Below are 26,351 nucleotides of genomic sequence, written 5' to 3'. Positions count from 1 at the left end.
TTTAATAAACTTGATAATCATTGTTTGTATAATACTTTGTCAATGCATGATTTCTAAGAATCCCTGAGATTACTTGACATTATAAAATACTTATAATTTAGTTTCTGTGAGGAAATAGTTACATTACTAAAATAGAATTAACATTTAAAAAAATATAAAGCTAAAAATTAATTTCATATTATATAAATTAAGATGCTGATGGAAGGTACATTCAATTTTTGCATTTTTAAAATGAGAAACAAAAGAAATGCACCGACTTAGTAAATGAACAAAATTAAGAAACATGACTAATTTATATATTTTTTTAAAGTAAAGGGACTTAAAAAACAAACATGCTTATTACTAATCCAATTCTGTTCTATCTGAAATGTATGTTCATGAGATAATAAACATGATTTAAAATAACAATAATTTTAGAAAGATAACTCATTCAAAAAATGTTAAACTTATTAAGTTTACTAACATTTAGTTTGTTCCAAGTTTTGCATAGATATGTGTTTATTTTTTTACAACAGATTTATACATTAAATAACATAATACATAGATTTGTTTTCATTAAATAATCTCATTTGGTAAATCCAAGACAACAAGCAATAAATACCTGTGCAGACATATAAAAAAAATATTATAGAAAAACAGTGTAGTTATAACAGTCATGGTTGAATTTTAAATCAAGATGGTTACATGCCAATTCAAAACATTAATTGCCCATTTTCACAATAAATATATGTGTAAATTAACATAAAAGCTTTAGATATTTAAAGCTTTTGATATGATAAAGTTTATAAACACAAGTTTATAAAGGAATGCAGAGAGTCTTGTTTTGGTAATGACTGTTCTACTGTCCAATATTTTATATACTGTGAATTCATTAAATTTTGTTGGATACCAATTTTCGTGGATTTGGTGGTTACAGGTGAACCACGAAATTAAATGTTCCACGAATGACAAATTTGCTATAGGCTTGTATGTAGACTGCATCGAAACCACGAAATTAAATATCCATGAACATGCAAGTTTTCCCTAATCCACGAAAATTGGTACCCACGAAAATAAATGAATCCACAGTAGTTCTTGGTTCCCATTTTAATATTATTGCACTTAGTGTTTGGTACCTTAATAGGGGGTCTCATTGGGGAGAGGGGGAGGGGGTCTGATCCCAGATCCCGCCTATTGTTAAGTGAGAATCACGTATCCTGCTTCTTGTTGCCATAATAATGTAATTTCCTGTGTCCTGCCTAACTTCGTTTCACGTTTTTAAGCTCAATTATTCGACTTTCACGTGTCATGCTTAAAAAAATCAGCAAATCCCACGTCAGGCTTAAACCTCAATGAAAACCACATCATAGAAAAAAATCTCAAAATGATCATTGATGACAAGTATTTTCTTTAAAATTTCATGTACTTAATGCTGGTCTGTTTTCTGTTTAAACAGAAAAATACACAAAAACCTGTGTAGAAATCACAATATAGCATGTTCACCATAAAAACAGAAAAAAAATCAAATCTGATAGGAGACATGTCAACAATTACATGATATGCTCAAAATCATTTACAAAACATCAGTTAATTCATATAAAACAATCATATTTTATCTTAATGCTGAGTATTTGATATTTAAAATAATTATGCCAATTCTTGAAATACTGAAAAGAAATCAATCCTTTCTAAAAAAAATAATTCAATGAAATCTTTTACAGGTTACTTTTGAGAACCCTATTAAATTCATTCTAACTGATGAATCAAAGAGTGGTCCTTTCCTTAATTTTGTGTTACATCTTTTATTTCATTTTCTTTTGGGTTAAATGGAAAATCAGAAAGCAAATGTCTATTCTCCATTTGAGATAATATAACTAACTTTACTCTTATTGTTATAAGATAATTAAAAATACAAAAACATCTTACCCCGTTTCTACAATTTAATATAATTTATTAATTAATACAGAAGCCCCTTATTTTCATACTTTGTTTGAGAGAGATTTTTCAACATATTTAGCATTTCCTTTCATAGCCATCCATTTTGTTGGATTTTTCTTAAAATAAACCACTGCTGCTATGACAATTAACGCTACAACTAATAATCCTACTACTACCCCAATAATTGGTCCAATGTTAGTATGGGACCTGGCAACAAACACTCCACCCTGATCCGTTTGGAATTCCGCCATTCCACCGTTGATGGTTGCATCAACCTTGGTCCATCCAGCAAAATTTTCTGTATTTGATCTATAAATACCAATATCACTAGCGTCCTCATTAATGGTTATCCCAACAGTAACTTTTTTTCCATTATCTGTTAGTTTAGTTTCTGGAGCCAAAACAATAAAATCACTTGCAAAATCATCACCAACCTAATAAAAATATTCATAAAATGTTTGTAAATAAAAAGAATATGATATATAATATATAAGGCAATGTGTGGAATAAGTAGATAAGACCGTGTGCAAAACAAAAAAAACCCACTATCTTTGGTTTTTTTAAATTGATCTTTGTAAAAAGTAAAACATTGATTGTTACACTTTTTTTAAGAAGAATTTTTTTTTCATTTTTGTTGACAGCTGTAATATTTCTACATTTAAAAAAATTTGCAATTCTGGGCCAGATCCTGGAAAGTAAAGCTGATCTTTTCTTATGAGTAAAACTGAAATTAAAAAGTAGATCACTTTTTTGTTTAAAAAAACATTAAAAATATGAATATTTACATATGATGAGCTAGTTTTCTTACGCTTCAAATAATCTAAAACAATATGACCATAATAAGAGAATTAAAAAATAAAATAAATTCATGAATGAATTTCAATCGATGAATGACAGGGAATAAATAAACCACATACGCTACCGTAGATATTTTTTAAAAATTTCTCAAATGTAAGATGTTTGAAGTATTATTGAAGTTCAAGTCAAAACAATATCTTACCTAACATAAAGCAGAATGAGTAAGTATGTACAAGTTTTTTAGATGACAAGGTTGAATAGCAGCATATACTTGGTTTGATCCTTATAAGATTTTATTTCTCATAATAATCGCTATGCATGGTAATTTTTCTACTAAGTCATCACAATGATACAAAAATCCAGAAGCAGAGAAATATGACTGCATTTCCTTTAATCTGAGAAGGCAAAACTATGTACACAAATTTCTGGTTGTATTTTATTGTAAAGTTGCTGTCTGATGTTTAGCTCACACCTTTTATTATCTTTATAAATCTTATCAGTGATACACGTAATAAAGAATTCATTAAAAAAAAAACACAAGACTAGAAAAGGTAATCTGTAATTTTTTGTTTAAACTAACGAATTAATAAAATAGCTGGAACTGAATCAGCTTATCTTAAATTTGAATGATATCCAACAATAATACTCACAGTAATAGCTCCTCCTTTAGACTTCATAAGATTCTCTCCATCCTTTGAATTCCATTCATTTAGTTTCAGTGTATTCAGCTTACTGAATGTTCCTCTTTCAACTCTTACCCATGCTTTACTAAAAAATAGAACAGATGTATGTAAAATGTTTTATGGACACTGTGTCTAACAAACAGTTATATTTAGCAAAAGCGGATCTGCTACCTTAGCAAGGAATAACCAAAATACTGTAAATTCAGAAATCATTGCATGCATTTATTATTGCAATTTGTCATTTTTGACTAAAATGAGATTTTAATTTTTGCAATATTGAGAAAAATCCTGTTTAATTCATATAAATTTTTTTTAAATGGGAGTTTAAATCATTTAAATTATGATCCTGTCACATTTTTTTGCAATAATAAAAACATCCCAATAATTTCTCAATTTACAGTAAGTCTTTCGGTTTTTGTAGAATATGATTTACTTAATTTATACCGAAAACCACAATTTACCTAAAATCAAAGTTTCATCATCCAGTGTCAAAATGTTAAAGATAACGTTGTTCTGTAATGCTATGAAACCCTAAGGAATTATGCATCTTGTCTCACAGAAAAAAACACCAAATTGAGGTTTCAGATATCTGCATCTATTCAATATAAGTGCAGAATCTTTATAAATAAACCTCCAATTAACATGTATCAAAATTATATCAAATCAAAGTTATTTTAGTTAAGGAGTATGTTTATATAACAATGGTTAAACTAGGGGGTATCTAATAATTAAGTACCTATCTGCTATTTTTAGCTGTCCTCCCATCCATCCAATCGACTCATATACAGTTGGACTACTGGATACCATTATACGTCCCTTCTGGTCACGATTGGAGAAGTCATTGTTTCTAGTACACATGTAATGAAATGTCCCCAGCTGACTGATTTGTCTAATTCCAAGATTAAAGTAAGGACTAGAATCATCTAACTGTGATAGTTCTCCTCCAAAGGCACCTAACAAAAGAAAGCATCAAAATAAGTACTGTTTTAGTTATTATGTTGTGACAGAATAGTTTTGCTAAAATAAAATCCTGCATTTTACATTTTGATAGTGTTATTCTATTCTGTGTTTCTGAAATTGCAATTAATAATCTTGCATTTTTTACCATAGTTAAAAAATCAAAATAACATAGGTAAATCACGCAAAAAAATTCTGAATTAACAGAAAGTTGTCAGTAATACATTATATCAGTATATATTTAACTATTTAAACTTGAATACTTAAATATAGATCAAATATCAGTATATCTTTTACTTGTCATGGTTTATTGGAATATAAACTAGATTAATATATTTAAAAGATGTACTAAAGTTAGACCATATTTCCAAGCATGATTTCTTATGGACATGTTGAGGTTGTACCATTCTATACTTTTTTTTACCTGTTATTATTGGATTTGCATCGTTTATTTCTAAGATTTGATTACTACTACCTATAAATTGTACAATACCTGGAACATTAAAGGCCAGACTTTCTCTATCTTCTCTAGATAGTCCTAAGAATGTAGAATTATCAAGGTGCATGGGATAGTTAGTTCCGTAATGTCCATATTTTGCACCAGGACCAAACTGAACACCATTGCCTTCAGGGTAGACTTGAGAGTTCAGCAAGACAATGTTGTTTCTATCTGACCTTTGCTGACCATTTCCATCATTTCCTGCATTGTTTGTATTGGACCCTGTCCATCTGTAACATAACAAAAACATTACTACAAATGTACTATAAATTCATACTTTTTTTTAGGTTGTGTACAAAATTTCTGCTACAAATCTTAGGCATAACAAAAACTGTTTCCTATTGTTGTGAATTCATGACGATAAATGAATTTTCTGTGATAAAAAATTGGATGTAAAAAATCAACAAACTATGAAATTTCATTTTCATTTCTATATTTCTACTCGTTATAATGTTATCATAGAGAGCAAGCCATGAATGTTGCATTTCACTAGGTTCTAAAACATGACTTGTGAACACCACTTGATTGCTGTCTTCCAATCAAAATGATTGAAATCTTATGATCTATTCAATGGAGATATATAAATCTGAAGAGAATCATGATTTCTCATAAAATTTTCAAGTATTTAAAAATATCCAGTGGACAACTTCATTATAATACTTACTGAATGTGGATGTAGTCACCATTTGCAGCTTCTAAATTATTGGGGACAAAATCATACTCTACTGATGGGAACACTTCTACAATGTTTCCTCTCTTTCCTCTAACATTTAGATTATGTATGGCTTTTCCACTGGTCTCACTAGGCTGTGGACGCACAGCAAAAATGAAAGATCTGAAAATATTATTTTATACACATAAATTATGTATACTGTGAGCTAATTATTTGAAAAATCTCGGGTTTTTAAAGTGAAAACAATATGTTCAAAATGAAAGCTACTAATTTGTCAACATCAAATTCTACTTTCTATAATACAAATGATGTCATTAGCTCAGTTTCAAACATTTTTTTTTCTTTATTTCTAAATACATGTATAATGATAATTAAATCAGTTTTCAGCTATAGTTGTGAATTCCAAACAATACTGTTAATCTATAGATAGATCAGTTTCACAATTAAGAAACAGGCAATTTAGGTAAAAATTAAAACATGATTAGAAAAAACCCACCGAGCTAATCATGCTATTTAATACTAACCATCATCCTGAGTTAAAAAGTATTAGTCTTTCGTTTGTGTTTGTCTGATAATATCAAATAACTTGGTTAGAAAATTGGTTAGAATGATAGCAAATTACAGAGTTATCTCCCCTTATTTATTAATTTCTAGTGCATTTCAACCAAATTGTATCTTCTATTACCAGAACAGAAAATGGAAATGAATATTATTTTTGTGCATAACTACATATTATGAACTGAAATTAATATCAAATAGGGTGGGTATTTTTGGCCATGTTTTCACCACTGCCTGATTCTTAGGCAGACTGGCACTTAATTTTTAAAGTGTCAACAGATTTTAGTATTACCTATCTTGAAATGTCCTTCCATATTGTGCAGTATTAACAGCTAATTCCAATTCAAATCCTAGATCATTGAAAAGTTTTACTTCAGGGTTGTCTTCAAATACAAAGCCTCTGTCTGATGCAGCATCTGCTTCACTAAATCCAAGGTTTTTATAAAATATTTCATTGGCTGAGGCGAGATTTGCTGATGAAGTATTCCAACCATCGTAATCACCAGTGGATATATTATACCTAGTGTATATTAATTAAAAAGTTATATTTCTTAAAACAACATGTGGTTTTAGGATAGACAGTAAAATAAGGGACTGCATGACAGTTAGACAATTTCGCTTATCAAAAATGATGTCATAACAAGGGGAAGTCACTAGCACAGAAGTTATTATAAAAAAAACTTTCGTTAACATTTTTGGCAGGAAGAAGAGAAAACAATTTTCCACAGAATCATAAAACCATGAAGATGGGTCTATGTAATAAATAATTTATAGATTGAACATGAATTACAAATAAACCTGCGAGACTGTTGGTTTATGCTAATCTTTTTTTCATATACTGTGGATTCATTTATATTACTTAGATACCAATTTTTGTGGATTTCGTGGGTACAGGAGAACCACGAATTCAAATGTTCAACGAATAACAAATTTTCTAAAGGATTGAGTGTAGACTTTGCCAAAATCACGAAATTAAATATCCACGAATATGTGAATTTTCCTCAAACCACGAAAAATTGGTACCCAGGAAAATAAATGAATCCACAGTACTATGGTTTGGTAAGCATAAACAGGAAATGACATAAATAAATATATGCTAAATATAGAAACACAAGAATTTTATGATGCTGTTGTTTGTAAAGCAAAATCCGCAAGTCATATTAGAAATCTTTATTGTACCTTATGTCTATATCACCCTACTCAGTCCCTTTATTATTCTTGTATCATAACTTTGAGAAGATAGCAGCAACTTCTTAGCAAGAAAAAAAAAATCACTATGTTTGGGGGAAAGTTATCAGTAACTCAGAACTTTTCCAGTTTACTTTAGTAAGAGCAACCTAGCAAAAACCATCTATGGGGAGAGATAAAAAAAATAGTGCAATTCACAGATTATTAGGTTTAATCAAATAAATAGTTAAATAGATTTTGGAGCTCAGACTTTAGTTTTCTCTGTTGTGATTTAAATACTGTGGTTTGATTTTTAGTTGTTTATTGCCATGTGTTGATGTTTGTCATCATATGAGTTTGAATATCCCTTTGATATCCCCCACTTCTATTTTACAAGCCACTTGACACAATGTGTATACATATCATCATCTGAGATTGAAATTTGAACATTCATCTCTCTTTATACCCACCTCATTCTCATAACACATTGTTCATGGTTGAGAGTGTTTGGTATGGTCCAGTTGTAAACTAATGGTTGTCCACCTATACCATTACCAAGGTGATTATCTCTTGAAAATTGTGATTCTCTGCAATCAGGGGCTGGTATACCGTGAGATGCAATTTCTGTCCATAAAGCTTTTGCACCATTTGGATCATTCTTAGGATAACGAAAGGCCTGACAAAAAATGTAGGACTCATGTAATATTTCGAAAATTATATATGTAAGTAAACCATAAATTTCCACATAGTGTTTAATCTAGGTTTTAAAATGAATCATTCTTAAGCTTTGATTTTTTTTTTAATTTGACATAAACCATTTCATAAATGCTGAACTAATTTCTATGATTAATCTACCTAACCACTTCAATCCCTTTTAACTGTACACATATTATACTTATAAGTATAGTGTCATATCCAATTCATCTAAACTCTATATTAATTTATTAGGCAATACAAGTATTAATGTTCACTAATTTAAAATGAAAATGTTAGTATACCTATACAAATTCACACACATTTCAAAAGGTAAGGCTATAAACCTACATTTCTGATATCTATATCACTAATGGAAAGCTGAATACTAAAATTTATGATAAAAGGGATGATTTTTCATTTCCTATTGTTAATTATCCGTTTTTAGATGGTGACGTTCCCTTGTCACCATCTTACGGTGATTATATATCTCAACTTGTACGATTCGCTCGTGTATGTAACAATGTTTTAGATTTTAACGAGAGAAATTTATGTATTACTGAAAAATTATTACACCAGGGTTTTCGATATCACAAACTAGTCAAAACATTTACTAAATTTTATCATCGGTATAAAGACATCATTCGTAAATATAGCTTAACATGCAGACTTCTAATACGTTCAGGTATTTCACATCCAATTTTTTATGGAAATATTCTTTATAAAGCACAAAGGTGTCAGTATTCACCTCAGAAACTTACAAAACCTTTGAATAGACTTATTAAGAAGGGATATAATTACGATACTGTTGTCAAGTCATTAAAGATTGCATATTTTGGCGTTAATATTGAGTCACTGATAAGGTCTTTGCATCGGAACTAAACACATTTATTCTAAAAACAGTTGTTGGCATGACACGGGTTATGTTCTTCTCATATATGTTATGATGGTATGATACTAAACCCCTAACGGGAAGGATTGTGCCTGATGTTCATATGATGAAATCATAATCTTTCAGTCAGTTTAATTGAAGTCTGGAGCTGGCATGTCAGTTAACTGCTAGTAGTCTGTTGTTATTTATGTATTATTGTCATTTTGTTTATTTTCTTTGGTTACATCTTCTGACATCAGACTCGGACTTCTCTTGAACTGAATTTTAATGTGCGTATTGTTATGCGTTTACTTTTCTACATTGGTTAGAGGTATAGGGGGAGGGTTGAGATCTCACAAACATGTTTAACCCCGCCGCATTTTTTGCGCCTGTCCCAAGTCAGGAGCCTCTGGCCTTTGTTAGTCTTGTATTATTTTAATTTTAGTTTCTTGTGTACAATTTGGAAATTAGTATGGCGTTCATTATCACTGGACTAGTATATATTTGTTTAGGGGCCAGCTGAAGGACGCCTCCGGGTGCGGGAATTTCTCACTACATTGAAGACCTGTTGGTGACCCTCTGCTGTTGTTTTTTATTTGGTCGGGTTGTTGTCTCTTTGACACATTCCCCATTTCCATTCTCAATTTTATTTCATCCACAATTACACACTAACTTTACTCAGAATGCAGTCAAATCATCTACTGTCTACAACTATACATTATCTAATAACAGCCCTACCAAAGTTCACTACAAATGTACACTATAACAAGTTTATTGCCCTACTCTATTCATCTTAAACATTGAATTTTGTACAAAAAGTATACACCCAACTAACCTTACAATCTGCTTCATTGTTTGGAATGTCAAATTTTCCTGTGTACTTTTCTGTTACATTTTTTGGCACAACACACGTCCAGCGTGATTTTACATTCTGACTTTCTTCTTGATAGAATGGGCATCTTGAAGCATCATTTGTCATCACAACAATATCCTAAAAATAAGAGCTACAAGTTTATCATTGTTTAGAAAACTTAATTGTAAAAGCAAGAAATAGTCAATAATTACTTTAAAAATGATGACTATTGTGTTTATCAAAAGTATGTACAACACAACTACTAACATATGCTCTGAACTGCTTTCAAAATTAAAAAAAACCTTTAAAACCAAGAAAGAATTGTATGTCTTCTAGATTAAATGATTTTTTGCTAAAAACCTGTGTTGCTTACCTTGGTTTATGTACAAATTCAACAAAGGGGAAAGGTGAGCAAAAAATTTGAAGAGAAATAAGTAACCTTTTATAATCAAGCTTAATTATATATGTGTTTAATAATTCTATAATAAAACAAAACTAACCTTCCATGGGGATGGCTCCCAGTAAGGATAATAGTCTCTTTCCTCGGGACACTCATACCCATAACGTTTACCAGTAGGGTTCTGTCTTGTATTTCTAGCATTTTTACGATTTCCTGCTAAATTCTGAAAAGGTAGAACACAATTTGGTTAACATGCTGTCATTTTAACATATTGTCTTTTAGACTGAAGACTCATTTACCCTTTGATAGGCTGACTGGTGTACTGAAATATTCCAAATAATTAACATAGGTAAAATGCACAATTTATATGCCACAAAACTACCACTTAAAATAAATGCATGGCTATCAAAGATATCCTAACAACAGAAGGGAAAATCTTGATACAGTCATTATATTAACTGGATGAGAGAAACTTTTAAAATAAAGTGCTCTATTGGTAACTGCTTCATATATGATAACCAGGTGCTCCTCGGGGCGAAGCTTTATATGACCGCAGAAGTCAAACCCTGAACAGATTTTAAATACAAGTGAATGTTTGAAAACTACAAAAATGCTTAATTTTGGCCCTCTTTTTGGCCCCTAATTCCTAAACTATTGGGACCATAACCCCCAAAATCAATCCCAACCTTCTTTTAGTGGTATTGAACCTTCTGGTAAAAATTTATAGAGATCCATTCACTAAATCTAAAGTTATTGACTGGAAACTTAGTTTTCTCCCATTTTTGCCCCTCATTTCGCCTTTATTAGCCCCTAATTCCAAAACAATTTGAGCCATAACCCCCAAAGTCATTACTAACCATCCCTTCATGGTATGGAAACTTGTGGTATAGTTTCAGAGGGATTCATACACTTAAACACAAGGTATTGTTTGAAAAGTACAAAAATGCTTATTTTGGGCCCCCTTTTTGGCCCCTTATTCCTAAAGTATTAGGACCATAACCCCCCAAAGTCAATCCCAACCTTCCTTTAGTGGTATTAAACCTTCTCAGAAGTCTGGTAAAAATTTATAGAGATCCATTAACCAAATCTAAAATTATTGTCCCGAAACTAAATGCTTCTTCGGACGACGACAACATAATACCATTATACGATGCAAAAAATTGTTTTATAAAAAATGTTACTGTTTTATAATTTTTCTAGGTTATCTATGAAATTAAGGAAATTATTTTATATATGCAATAAAAATATACCTGCTGTGCTTTTATATGACAAAGATCTGTATGGGTGTATGACATTTGTGTTGATTTTATAACTTATCAATCTTTCATTAGAGCTGATTTGGTTGTTTTTTCTTAATCACAACATGTCTCCATTGAAATAATTTTGATGGTGACTTGACTTTGCTACGAAGTTAGTCCTCTTCTGAGATTTTCACATTTTTCAGCGACTAAAATCATCATTTTGCCAATTACATTATGTACTATGTTGCCATGAAAAAAGGTGACTATGCCAAATGACATCAAATAGAAAATCAGTTTTTATTGCCTAAATGTTGACTAAAAATCATTAGAGAAACAGATTCAACCATCTTATCCACTGCAATACCAAATTCTTTTCTTTCAGCAGATTAATCTTAAATATTAAAAATAAGCAAGACTGGCATTTAAATTTTGAAAATTAAAAGAAAATCATATCACAATTGATGCAGAGATGGACACTAATTTTGTTCTTTATGCATATCTTCTACAACTCTCTTCACACTTCTTGAGAGTAATACTTGACTGTCTTACCTGGTCAGCAATAAAAAGACCTTTATTTCTCAACCTGTATCTACAGTTCTGGTAATACTCAAAGTTTTCATTCATTCCATATTCAAAATCTGTGTTGCAATCATTGTTTCTACATTGATTATTTTCTGTTCGTATTGTACTGAAAAATAAAATTGAACTTTAAATCTGTATATATTGTTGGAACAAATAAAAAAATGAACATTTCAGACAGGGGTACTTACTTATATAACTATGATACAAGTGTTGTTTTTATCTAATGGTACAGGTAAATCATTTTCGAGGCAGAGTTATCTCCCTTTAACATTCAGATTTTTTTACTTCTATAAGGAAAAAAGTCTCTAACTGACTATACATTATTTTTTCCTCAAAGGCCTATATCAAATAGCCTATACATGTATCAAGAAGCACGGACAAGGGTTTATCTATATGCCTTCGTCATAAATGTCATAAATGTAAAGGGTCATAAAAAAGTCTTTCACTAGGTATATTTACCATTAATTTTACTGAAAATCTTTACAACAAATGGGCGTTTTTGTCCATTGAATCAAAGATATTCCATACAATTTCTTGCTATCTGAATAAAACATTCTCTAGTTTTGTACAAAGAGTGGACAACAGGTAACAGTATACAAAAAAAAACTCCTGTCTATTAAAAAAGAAGTCTCTCCAATTTCTTTTAATGTCCCTTACATGTAGTTACCTCTAAAGACAGATGACATTTAAAGCTTTAAAATTTTAAATTTGACTTTATTTTATGAAAAATCTGAAACAATTATTACAGTATTTGTTGATCCCTGCATAAGAAAACATTCATTTAGTGTACCTGAATAAAATTTAAAATGTAAAAGGAAAGACATCCACTGTTACATTAAAATATATTTGGAACAAATTCTTTTCTCTAATAGTTGAAAAATATTGTGTCTGAGGTGCCATGCATAACTCATCTGAAAAAACTGGATAAGCAAGGACATATGGTTGATGCAATTCAGGCAAAAATATAAATCAAAGTAACAGCTATGGATTATGCTGCTTATCTTAATCTTCAACTTTACTTAAAATACAATATCCTTCTTATATCCTTCTATATGTAAAATATTGTACCTGTCTTGCAAGCACATTTAACAAATAAATGACCAAATATGGTGCCCAGACAGAAATTTCTGTTCATCATGTATAATGCCATAAATACAACTAACCCTCTGGATGCTCCATCTCTCACTAAGTCACCACACATATACTGTATTACTAATTCACAATGGGCATTAGGGTTCATACAGGAATGCTGATTTGTCCTGTAATAGAATTTACCTTCAATCATTGCTAATCACTTACAAATAATGACAGTTACAACTTACATATGTACTTGTGTTTGGATTATAGATTTTCCAAAAATCTAAGGCAAATTTTAAATATATAATTTAATAGAAGTAAGGCTTCTGAAGACTTTTAAACAGGATTAATATTATTTTTTTTAATATGACAATTGCAGAAATTAGGAAGAAAATGGTGTTGATGTTATATTTATCATATAAGTCTTCTGAATACAATTCATAACATTTGGTTTAAGAAAACTAAAGTTAGAGAACGGAAACCAACTTTAGGACATATGGATGTACAGACAGACAAGATTAAAACTTAATGCCTTCTTCCCTACGGCCGGAGCATAAAAAAAGAAATAATGCAATGAATTATTACTATTATAGCATTGATAATGTCACTTGTTCTACATATGAACCAGTATGATTTAATAGACAGCAGATTGAGTGATATTCTAGTTCAAATTCTAATATGATGTGCTTCTTTCGCTTTATGTATAAACCCATGCTCTAAATCCAATAATTATTTTTTTGCACATGCGTATATTGACTACTGCAGAATACTGAATTTTATCAAATTGGCATGCATTTAATATATTTCATTAACTTAAAACACCTCAGAACTCTTAAAAAAGAGGGACGAAAGATACCAAAGGGACAGTCAAACTCATAAATCTAAAACAAACTGACAACGATGATGATGCACATGATGCACATGTTGTTACTAATTCATTTATGATGACTGAAATGTGTTGCATTCCCGAATTGACATAGTTTACCCAGATATGACAACCATTCATGCTAGCTGTTCAAAAACTCCTCCCTCTGAAAATCACAGTGCCAGCTCTTTGCTTCTTTACAAACAAAAAAGGGAGGTTCATGGAAGAGCCTACACAATTACTTTACCCTTATACACATCGGACATACATGTAGAAATTACCTTAATTGTCCTAATCAGAATCAAAATAATTGATGCAAGCTATACTTTATTGTAGTTTTAACATGGGTAGGCATTATATTCGTGTTATTTTAGCACTCACTATGACTCGGGCAAAAATAATCACGAAAGAATGCCTACCCAGGTTAAAACTACAATAAAGTATAGCTGCATCAATCATTTCTCAAATATGAATAATAATTAGCTATAATAAAAAATAATATAGGGTTATTGCATCAATATTCCCCAATATTCATGCAATAACCCTTTTATTGTATAGCAATATAATATTTGAAAGTAAAAAATTGTTTGAACTAAGATTTTGTCGTTGATGACGTCATGAATTTTAAAGATTTATTGCACTAGTGTAATATTAGAATTTATTGCACGCTAACTTTTGGTTACTTTCTGTGGGAAATAATATAAATCTAACCATTCTATTGGTAATGTAGATCCAGCATAATAAAGTAGTCCTCCTACATTATATCCACCTCTGTTATTGTTTTGTGAATCAAACATTCTGTAAAATAAAATAATCTAGCATTGTTGTTCGCTTTTAATTAGCCATATGAATATACAGAAGCCTAATATACATTGTACATGTATATTATATCTTGTCTTATTTCAAATATTTGAATAACTTTTAAATAATTGCAAGTTCATGAGTACTTGTTAGAGCAATAAGACGAATCAGATGGATAAAGATTGTTTGTTTTATTTGAAAACAAAAGATAAGCTAATCAAACAAAATCTATCATTAAGTGTACACACAAAGTTTCATTTTTTTACAGATTCAGATATAATTTGAATACATATCTTTTTTTGCTTAACTCAAAATCTGATATAATTAACAAAATTTGAGAAATCATTAATTTTCCTCATATATAACTCAAACAAAACATTGACTTTAACAGTGCTTAATTGTTTGTTTCTCGAACCCTCCTTGCTATGAGTGTGAGACAGAAGTCACCATATCTGACATAATTTACCTGTTTGGATTTTGAACTTCTCTGGCCTCCTCATCTAATCTGTTGTTACTTCCCCTGAAATATAAAAGTAACATTTTTTTCATAAGTTCTTTTAACAATTTTCATACCCCTGTATAAACCCAAACAGTACTTGTATGTGAAATATAAGGTCAATAAAACTGTCTGATTCTTCATGTATGTATTTTTTATGCCCCACCTACATGTACGATAGTAGAGGGGCATTATGTTTTCTGGTCTGTGCGTCCATCTGTTCGTCCATGCATCTGTCTGTCCCGATTCAGGTTAAGTTTTTGGTCAAAGTAGTTTTTGATGAAGCTGAAGTCCAATCAACTTGAAACTTAGTACACATGTTCCCTATGGTATGATCTTTCTAATTCTAATCCCAAATTAGCTTTTTTAACCAATTTCACGGTCCATTGAACATAGAAAATGATAGTGCGAGTGGGGCATCCATGTACTTTGGACACATTCTTGTTGTGTATTAATTTCTTACTCTGAATTTTTCCTACCAGTCTTTGAGACATCAACCAAAATAATTTATAAAACATTGATTTCCCTGCACACTAAGTTAAGACTTGTCAAAATATTTATTGATACAATGTACATGTATGAAAAAGAAGAAAATCAAATGTTTATTTTTGGGCACTTGACTTTATTCTTTTTTCTATTAGAATTTCTTTTAACTTGGCCTAAATTTTCATATCCTGGTTAGTCATATCAATAATGCACTACTAATTTAATATGCAGTAATTGTGTTTTATAGATGTCACACTTAAAATGTTTATAATCATAATAATTGTGGTTTTCATGTACATTTGTAATATCTTACTATAAGCAATTCATCATATACATTTGTAAAGGTAAAGTTAATATTGATCATAAGTAAATTGTCAAGTTACATGTATACCAACAATTCAAAATAACAAAAAATAACAAATGACACAAGACAACAACTACATGTAAGGAAGTTCCTAACTTGTGAGGCACAAGGATATGTGACAGGGTTTAAAGATGTACTTAGGTGATGTTAGGAAAAAATTAAGAAATTAAGAAATTAAAATTGATACTATAAGCTGGTAGAGCATCTATTAAGAATAAAGATAAGCTAAAAATATTGATAGGTCATTGACTTCCTTTTCGAGATATTTGAGATTTAAAATATGGCGGTAAAAGGCTGACTCAGACTTTTACCTTATATATGCATTGGTACTATTTGGGTCTCAAAACAACAGAAAGAAAATTAAGAATCTTCTAAAATTTTGGTAAATGACCTTTCATGAGCTATTAAGTCTTATATCAAAATATAAAGGGGTGTTATGGGGCAAAATATTTTACATTGTATTGTATGGAAAAACACAAAGGAGTCCGAACATTTAACACAAATTCCCAAACCTCACCTAAGTACATCCTTAACTTATTATATTTTTCTTTAGTTCTCATGATTCTCTTATTTAAAAATCTCTAACAAAACACCCAAAAAGGGAACAAACAAGAACCAGGTGCTCCGCAGGGCGCAGCTTTATACGACCGCAGAGGTCGAACCCTGAACAGTTGGGGCAAGTATGGACAAAACATTCAAGCGTGATACAGCTCTGAATTTGGATTGTGATCAAATTTTTGACATTACATGGTTTTTTTTACACAAAACAAATGTCAAGATTTTACAAATCAATTAAAGATTTCTTCTTCAAACTTATTTAAATCTAAAATTAAATAGTTGACACAGCATAGGTTTCTGACACAGAATGAATGTGGTCTAATGAACTTAAAAAAAATTTTTTTGCCTTTGAGCAGTTCACTATGCTGTTGAATATTAATCCTCTCAAAAAAATGTTTGAAGAAATTTTCTTTTTATTTATGAAATCTGAAATGAGAAAAATTTAACCCCCCCCCCCATTTTTTTTTCACATCCCCGTTTCCCTTTTTCCAAAACTGATATCAATTCAAATTTCTAATGGAGTTTGCAACAATAACTACTCTTTTAAATACATCATAAAATATTAAAATGTAAAATAAAGTGCTTGTTATCACTGAATGGTAAAGATTGGTTGGTAGTAAAAGTGAATATACATTGTTTATTGTATAAAACAATAAAAAAAACTTCATCAGCAACATTTAATATTGGCAAATTTCCAATGAAGTTATTTACATAAAGTTATTGGCAAATAAAAATAGAAAATGACATCATAGTCATGTCTGGCAAATGTCCAACATACATTATCTAAAAACATTTTAGATAAGATAAGGAAAAAAAGCTTCATCAGCAACATTTTATATTGGCAAATTTCCAATGAAGTTATTTACATAAAGTTATTGGCAAATAAAAATAGAAAATGACATCATAGTCATGTCTGGCAAATTTCCAACATATATTATCAACTACTATTCTATACAAAGAAAGATAACTCCAATTGAAAATTAATTGCTATTGCACAATATTGTGCAATTAGATATTTCTTGCTATTGTACAATACTGTGCAATTGAAAATTTCTTGCTATTGCACAATACTTGATATGGAATCCTGATTTGGACCAACTTGAAAACTGGGCCCATAATCAAAAATCAATGTACATATTTAGATAAAGCATATCAAATAAGCCCAAGAATTTAATTTTTGTTAAAATCAAACTTAGTTTAATTTTGGACCCTTTGGACCTTAATGTAGACCAATTTGAAAACTGGACCAAAAATTGAGAATCTACATACACAGTTAGATTTGGCATATGAAAGAACCCATTTATTCAATTTTTGATGAAATCAAACAAAGTTTAATTTTGGACCCCCATTTGGATCAACTTAAAACTAGGCCAATAATTAAAAATCTAAGTACATTTTTAAATTCAGCATATCAAAGAACCCCAAAGATTCAATTTTTGTTAAAATCAAACTAAGTTTAATTTTGGACCCTTTGGACCTTAATGTAGACCAATTTGAAAACGGGACCAAAAATTAAGAATATACATACATAGTTAGATTCGGCATATCAAAGAACCCCAATTATTCAATTTTTGATGAAATCACACAAAGTTCAATTTTGGACCCTTTGGGCCCCTTATTCCTAAACTGTTGGGACCAAAACTCCCAAAATCAAACCCAACCTTCCTTTTATGGTCATAAACCTTGTGTTTAAATTTCATAGATTTCTATTTACTTATACTAAAGTTATGGTGCAAAAACCAAGAATAATGCTTATTTGGGCCCCTTTTTGGCCCCTAATTCATAAACTGTTGTGACCTCAACTCCAAAAATCAATCCCAACCTTCCTTTTGTGGTCATAAACCTTGTGTTTAAATTTCATTGATTTCCATTTACTTATACTAAAGTTATTGTGCGAAAACCAAGAATAATGCTTATTTGGGCCCCTTTTTGGCCCCTAATTCATAAACTGTTGTGACCTCAACTCCAAAAATCAATCCCAACCTTCCTTTTGTGGTCATAAACCTTGTGTTTAAATTTCATTGATTTCCATTTACTTATACTAAAGTTATTGTGCGAAAACCAAGAATAATGCTTATTTGGGCCCTTTTTTGGCCCTTAATTCCTAAACTGTTGGAACCAAAACTCCCAAAATCAATCCCAACCGTCCTTTTGTGGTCATAAACCTTGTGTCAAAATTTCATAGATTTCTATTCACTTAAACTAAAGTTATAGTGCGAAAACCAAGAAAATGCTTATTTGGGCCCTTTTTGGCCCCTAATTCCTAAAATGTTGGGACAAAAACTCCCAAAATCAATACCAACCTTCCTTTTGTGGTCATAAACCTTGTGTAAAAATTTCATTGATTTCTATTCACTTTTACTAAAGATAGAGTGCGAAAACTAAAAGTATTCGGATGACGACGACGACGCAGACGACGACGCCAACGACCAAAAAATTAAAATTTTTGCGGTCGTATAAAAATTGGTACAGGAAATTGTCTTCACATAAAAGAATGGTACAATTATTTTTCAGGACATGTTACAATATTTTTCTTCAGGATAATGATAAATGTAATACAGTAATATTCTTTATTCAATTAGTGTAACCTCAAGAATCAACAATTAAAGCTGGTGGTTTTAATAATTTAATTTCATTGGATTACAATAGCATCTCCAACATTTTCCAAAACTGATCATGAATAGAACAAGGTACATGTATTATCATCACAAATAGGGCACAAACTTTATAAAAAAAAAACAAGATAACAGTTCGTAATTTCTGTCTGTTACTCAAGACAATTGAAAAAAACCTATCAACTTGGACCCAAAGGGGATATTAATGATAAGAAAGGCTTTAATTAATTTTATTTTTCAGGAAGAAAACAATCTGACAACATGCATTATATGGTTCCATCCATTTTTATTACACCACAAACATGTAGTTTTCATACAGAAATTCACTAAATGGGCATATTTTAATTTTAGTTTCTTGTGTACAATTTGGAAATTAGTATGACGTTCATTATCACTGGACTAGTATATATTTGTTTAGGGGCCAGCTGAAGGACGCCTCCGGGTGCGGGAATTTCTCGCTACATTGAAGACCTGTTGGTGACCCTCTGCTGTTGTTTTTTATTTGGTCGGGTTGTTGTCTCTTTGACACATTCCCCATTTCCATTCTCAATTTTATCTGAAAGTATTATTTCTATTTACACTTTTCACTCAATTTTATCAAACTTTTGACATGTTTGATATAATTCTTTGTCTTTACAATATATGTTTAGAAATGGGATTTGTGATCTATTATACCGAATAAAAAATACTATTTCTTTATTATTATGTCTATTACAAGCAAAACACACATGCAACTAACATTAACAATGATTAAACAGTATTATCATAAACTTAAGGTGGTTTTTACATTGGTACATGCATCACCAAAGTAAAACAGATTAAACAATAAGAAGGTAACAATAACATTTATTTCTTGATTACTAATTTGATTCTTTAACACACTTGTATGTTGTAATAAATTAGAACTACGTACTTGTCTTACTTTTAACATAGGAAAGACAAAAAATCCATCACAATTTTTATTTTGGCAAATGCAACAATTAACATATAGGATATAGGTACAATGTATGCATTTTACCATCACAGGTAAAACGGTAATTTTTGGCTACCGTGTAAGCATCAAATTGGTTAAAATTTTACTGTATTTCATCAGAAGTCTCAAAATAATTTTCATTATCGCTATATTTGGAAAAAAAATAATGTGATGCGTTAAAATGATTCGATATTTATTGATCATCTAAAAAATCAAAATGCACCAAAAGTTACCCTTAACATCATTTGGCAAGAAGTTTAATATTATTCGTCATGAAAGTACCTGCATTACAACCATCATATGTACATTTAAATTTAAAAATATGATTTTCAGCTGTTTTCAAATAATAATCAAATTGCTATAATATATAAGATAAGATAAGATATAAGATATTTTTTATTCCAATTGTAAAAAGGGCCCATGAAGAGCAAAGTCTGAAAGTAATTTATTACAATGATTTTTATAATTGTTACAATAAACTTGATATAAATCATTAATATGAATTTAACTATTTCAATTCTTGGATGTTTATCCACAGCCAGATCAGAGCCATACACATAAAAAAAAAAAACTTATATCTATTATTAACAGGCAAATATTCTCAACGTCTTAAATAAAACAATATCTATACTATATTGATAGTTTTCTCAGTTCCAAACATTTATTAATATGAATAGCAATATTTTTCAATACCTTTTCTTGAATAAAGAGCCAATTAAATTTGGCACTTGTGCTTATAAAACTTTTCAAAATTTTTACAACCTATTAAAATATTATCATAAAATTCTTGTCTTAAAGAGTTATAAAGGGGACACTGACATATAAAATGTTCTTCGTCTTCAACTGTATCTTAGGTGCATTTTTTACATTATCTTTGTGATTTATCTATAAAGGCTTGAGCATATCTATCTGTCTCTACTTTTAGGGGATGTGCACTTATTCTGATCTTGCACAGTGCTTGTCTTTCTTTAAATTTCTTTCAATTGCAGTTATTTTTTTGTACCAAAAAAAAATGTTTAATTGAAAAATAGGTCAAGATTAAACAGTATTTTCTCTTAATTCTTTCCAATGATGATGAAAACTTGTACATGTACATAATTTATTCTTAACTATAGTACATAAACGGCCAACACTTACATTTAAGTTTGTTAAATCTAATTAATTCGGTCATATTAAACATGTTAAATAGTCAATTGATACTAGAAAACCATGTAGTGATATATTTGTTTGCATGTAACTTTTAATTACAAATATATGCATCATATAATAAACCATCCTTTGTGTTCTCTTGCCTATGAGCATATTTTAACATTGCCAATAAAATTGAAAAATATACAGGAAATCTTCCTATAAATTCAGACATAACAAATATTTAATTACTAATGAGTAAATGACTTTATGTCTTGACCAACACGACCATAGAATAATAGAAAGGTCAAAATTAAACATGAACAGAAAAACCTTTAAGATCTTACCGTGGATTATGTAAATAAATATCTGCAGTTGTAAGTTGTAAATATGCAAGAACAGAAATAACAATATTAAAACGAAAGTATGATCTATCCATTTTACTTTTTTCACTGTTCTCAAATCATTCGAAGTATCTATTAAATTTTAAGACATGTCAGACGTATAAAGTAATCACAATGTTGTCAACATTCCAAATATGGACAATAATAGTTAATCTCGTGATCTTTGCGTATGTACATGATGTATCATTGTCATTTAATTGGGATTAAATTGCACACAACTTCCCTCTCCGCGCACCTGTCAATCTCTCCGCCACATGAAATAGTGCAATAAATCTTTTGACATATACAAGAAAAATGTTTATATAAATTTGGTATTTTTATTTTAACAGAAAATTTTATTTAGATATTATATAGAAAAATGAAAATCATAATAGGTTGTAAAGCAGTTTCAAATTATTTTGTAATTATTCTACTTCCACTTTCATGCGCATTAATTTACAAACCGTATTAAGATGAGGTCATGAAGAAGTGAAATAAAAAGATAATAGATCAAACAGACAGAACCACTGGACAGAACAATTGATTAATAATAGAATTTACAACAAGATAAACATATATTAAAAAACAACATTGCGATATCATTGTAGAGAACACCAAGCGGTGTGAACAATCAGGTAAGATCATCTAAGATACCTTGTCTTTAAAGTGAAAGTAGGATATAATTTAGGCCAAGTATTTCTTTTTTTGATAGTTTAGTTGTTTCATCGACAGACAAACAATTCAAACATATCTAAAACATAACTTAAGACGACAAATATATGTTAAGGGATGAAGCAATTCCAATTAACAACAGTACTATTAGGATTGATGAATTTTAAACCAGTTAATTTGACCATTTCAGTGTTTATTTAGTCCTTTCACTTATGCATCATAATGCATTACACTGTTTATTTTTAAAAATTGATTCTTATCTGTACATTTAGTAGTACATGTTCTTAATAAAAGAAAATAGCTCACTTGTTTATTCTATGATGTGCTGAGCATTTATTGTTTACGGGCATATTTCCAGACAAACTTAAAGAGGCCCAAGTTACACCCTTATAAAAAAGAGTGACCCACTACTGAAATCAAATTACAGAACAGTCAGTGTGTTACCTATTTTTTCAAAATTTTATAAAAAGATATTTGAAATACAGTTATAGTTATACGATTTCTTTGATTCCATTTTTAATTCTTATCTATGTGCTTTCCGGTGAAGACATGGATGTCAGACTACGTTGCTCAGATTACTGGAAGACTGGCATAAAGCCTTAGACAAAAACTTATATATAGCTGCAGTTCTTATGGATTTATCAAAAGCTTTTGACTATTTACCTCATGAAATTTTACTAGATAAATTACTAGCATAAGGTGTTTCTCCACATTCAGTATCTTTATTAAAATCATATCTTTCTGATAGAAAACAGCAAATTAAAGTAAACAGTGTTCTGAGTAGCTGGGCTGTCATCCAAAAAGGGGTACCCCAAGGTTCTATATTGGGTCCCCTTTTATATAATGTCTTCATAAATGATATTTTTTGTTTTGTTAAACATAGTACATTAAACAATTATGCAGACAACAATACTCTATCTTTTAGTAGTCCGGATTATGACCATATCATATCCATATTAGAATCTAAATCTCATTTGCTGATTAATTGGTTTAAAGAAAATAAGATGCAGGCAAATCCTGATAAATTTCAAGTTATTGCTGTAGGGAAAAGAACCTTTGCAAAAAATCCATCTATACAAAAAAAAAAAAAAAAAAAAAAAACAGTTGTTGGCATGACACGGGTTATGTTCTTCTCATATATTTTATGATAGTATGATACTAAACCCCTAACGGGAGGGATTGTACCTGATATTCATATGATGAAGACATAATCTTTCAATCAGTTTAATTGAGGTCTGGAGCTGGCATGTCAGTTAACTGCTAGTAGTCTGTTGTTATTTATGTATTATTGTCATTTTATTTATTTTCTTTTGTTACATCTTTTGACATCAGACTCGGACTTCTCTTGAACTGAATTTTAATGTGCGTATTGTTATTGTTTTACTTTTCTACATTGGCTAGAGGTATAGGGGGAGGGTTGAGATCTCATAAACATGTTTAACCCCGCCGCAATTTTGCGCCTGTCCCAAGTCAGGAGCCTCTGGCCTTTGTTAGTCTTGTATGATTTTAAATTTTAGTTTCTTGTGTATAATTCGGAGTTTAGTATGACGTCCATTATCACTGTACTATTATGCATATTTTAGGGGCCAGCTGAAGGACACCTACGGGTGCGGGAATTCTCGCTACATTGAAGACCCATTGGTTGCCTTCGGCTGTTGTTTACTCTATGGTCGGGTGGTTGTCGCTTTGACATATTCACCATTTCCTTTCTCAATTTTAAATTCAGCAAAATATTTTATCATGTGAAGAGGCAGTAAAGTTACTTGGAATTGATATTGATTACCAACTAAAATTTGATGCACATATAAGAAACTTGTGTAGAAAGGCATCACAACAGCTGAATGTTCTCAAGAGAATTGGATCATTTTTAAACAGATTAAAAAACTTACAATTTTTCATACTTTTATTTTGAGTAATTTTAATTTTTATACGACCGCAAATTTTGAAAAAAATTTCGTCGTATATTGCTATCACGTTGGCGTCGGCGTCGTCGGCGTCGTCGTCTCCGGCGTCCGAATACTTTTAGTTTTCGCACTCTAACTTTAGTAAAAGTGAATGGAAATCTATGAAATTTTAACACAAGGTTTATGACCACAAAAGGAAGGTTGGTATTGATTTTGGGAGTTTTGGTCCCAACATTTTAGGAATTAGGGGCCAAAAAGGGCCCAAATAAGCATTTTCTTGGTTTTCGCACTATAACTTTAGTTTAAGTTAATAGAAATCTATGAAATTTTGACACAAGGTTTATGACCACAAAAGAACGGTTGGGATTGATTTTGGGAGTTTTGGTCTCAACAGTTTAGGAATTAGGGGCCATAAAAGGGCCCAAATAAGCATTATTCTTGGTTTTTGCACAATAACATTAGTTTAAGTAAATAGAAATCAATGAAATTTAAACACAATGTTAATGACTCCAAAGGAAGGTTGGTATTGATTTTGGGAGTTTAGGTCCCAACAGTTTAGGAATTAGGGGCCAAAAAGGGACCCAAATAAGCATTTTTCTTGGTTTTCGCACCATAACGTTAGTATAAGTAAATAGAAATCTATGAAATTTAAACACAAGGTTTATGACCATAAAAGAAAGGTTGGGTTTGATTTTGGGAGTTTTGGTCCCAACATAATAAGGGGCCCAAAGGGTCCAAAATTAAACTTTTGTTTGATTTCATCAAAATTGAATAATTGGGGTTCTTTGATATGCTGAATCTAACTGTCATGACTGTGTATGTAGATTCTTAACTTTTGGTCCCGTTTTCAAATTGGTCTACATTAAGGTCCAAAGGGTCCAAAATTAAACTTAGTTTGATTTTGACAAAAAATGAATCAGTTAGGTTCTTTGATATGCTGAATCTAAAAATGTACTTTGATTCTTGATTATTGGCCCAGTTTTCAAGTTGGTCCAAATCGGGGTCCAAAATTAAACTTTGTTTGATTTCATCAAAAATTGAATAAATGGGGTTCTTTGATATACCAAATCTAACTGTGTATGTAGATTCTTCATTTTTGGTCCTGTTTTCAAATTGGTCTACACTAAAGTCCAAAGGGTCCAAAATTAAACTTAGTCTGATTTTAACAAAAATTGAAATCTTGAAGTTCTTTGATATGCTGAATCCAAAAATGTACTTAGATTTTTTATTATGGGCCCAGTTTTCAAGTTGGTCCAAATCAGGATCTAAAATTATTATATTAAGTATTGTGCAATAGCAAGTCTTTTCAATTGCACAGTATTGCGCAATGGCAAGAAATATCTAATTGCCCAATATTGTGAAATATCAAATTTTTTTTTAATTAGAGTTATCTTTCTTTGTCCAGAATAGTAAGCAAGAAATATCTAATTGCAAAATATTGTGCAATAGCAAGATTTTTTTTTAATTGGAGTTATCTTTCTTTGTCCAGAATCAACTTAAATCTTTGTTATATACAATATACAATGTATATTCACTTTTTACTACCAACTGATAAATTAAAATAATCTTTACCATTCAGTGATAACAAGCAGTTTTTTTACATCTTAATATTTTATGATGTATTTAAATGAGTAGTTATTGTTGCAAACTCCATTAGAAATTTTAATTGAGATTAGTTTTGGAATAAGGGAAAGGAGGATGTGATTAAAAAAATTGGGTTCAATTATTCTCATTTGAAATTTCATAAATAAAAAAGAAAATTTCTTCAAACATTTTTTTGAGAGGATTAATATTCAACAGCATAGTGAATTGCTCTAAGAGAAACAAAAATTTTAAGTTCATTAGAACACATTCATTCTGTGTCAGAAACCTATGCTGTGTCAACTATTTAATCACAATCCAAATTTAGAGCTGAATCCAGCTTGAATGTTGTGTCCATACTTGCCCTAACCGTTCAGGGTTCAACCTCTGCGGTCGTATAAAGCTACGCCCTGCGGAGCATCTGGTTGTCCTTTGGCTTGGCATTTTTGTACAGAGTAAAATTCTAAAAAAACTTGAAAAAATGCAAGAGAAAGCATTAAGATTTGCATATGACAACTACTTATCATCCTCTGAAACTCTTCTTGAGAACGCAAAC

At 30.4% G+C, this 26,351-nt stretch overlaps 2 protein-coding genes across 4 annotated transcripts in view; one reads left to right on the top strand and one right to left on the bottom strand.

The window, feature by feature from the left end:
• Positions 1-1,779: 1,779 nt before the first annotated feature.
• Positions 1,780-21,911, bottom strand: LOC139498041 (protein DD3-3-like). Of its 2 annotated transcripts, none has more exons than XM_071286350.1 (14): positions 21,603-21,911; positions 15,102-15,155; positions 14,546-14,632; positions 13,056-13,151; positions 11,860-11,998; positions 10,170-10,292; positions 9,652-9,807; positions 7,723-7,928; positions 6,378-6,605; positions 5,519-5,689; positions 4,849-5,084; positions 4,135-4,351; positions 3,366-3,483; positions 1,780-2,351 (listed from the first exon to the last, which is right to left on the bottom strand). In XM_071286350.1, the coding sequence occupies exons 1-14, from the start codon at positions 21,692-21,694 to the stop codon at positions 1,959-1,961; spliced, it is 2,316 nt and encodes a 771-aa protein (XP_071142451.1). In that variant the 5' UTR covers positions 21,695-21,911; the 3' UTR covers positions 1,780-1,958. The 2 variants fall into 2 exon arrangements, with proteins under 2 accessions (XP_071142451.1, XP_071142455.1); XM_071286354.1 differs by having other exon boundaries at positions 14,546-14,665; positions 15,083-15,155; positions 21,603-21,746.
• Positions 21,902-26,351, top strand: part of LOC139498059 (protein DD3-3-like) — a 19,535-nt gene continuing 15,085 nt past the window's right edge. Inside the window, exon 1 of one of the 2 annotated variants that reach the window (XM_071286363.1) lies at positions 21,902-22,273. The gene's annotated coding sequence lies outside the window, so the exon portion shown is untranslated. The remainder of the gene's footprint in view (positions 22,274-26,351) is intronic. The other variant, XM_071286373.1, reaches the window with a different exon arrangement.

The sequence above is a fragment of the Mytilus edulis genome, chromosome 1, assembly GCF_963676685.1.
Source record: "Mytilus edulis chromosome 1, xbMytEdul2.2, whole genome shotgun sequence".
NCBI classification, from domain to species: domain Eukaryota; kingdom Metazoa; phylum Mollusca; class Bivalvia; order Mytilida; family Mytilidae; genus Mytilus; species Mytilus edulis.
Note: the sequence above shows the minus strand (reverse complement) of the source record. Positions and strands in the feature narration are given on the sequence as shown.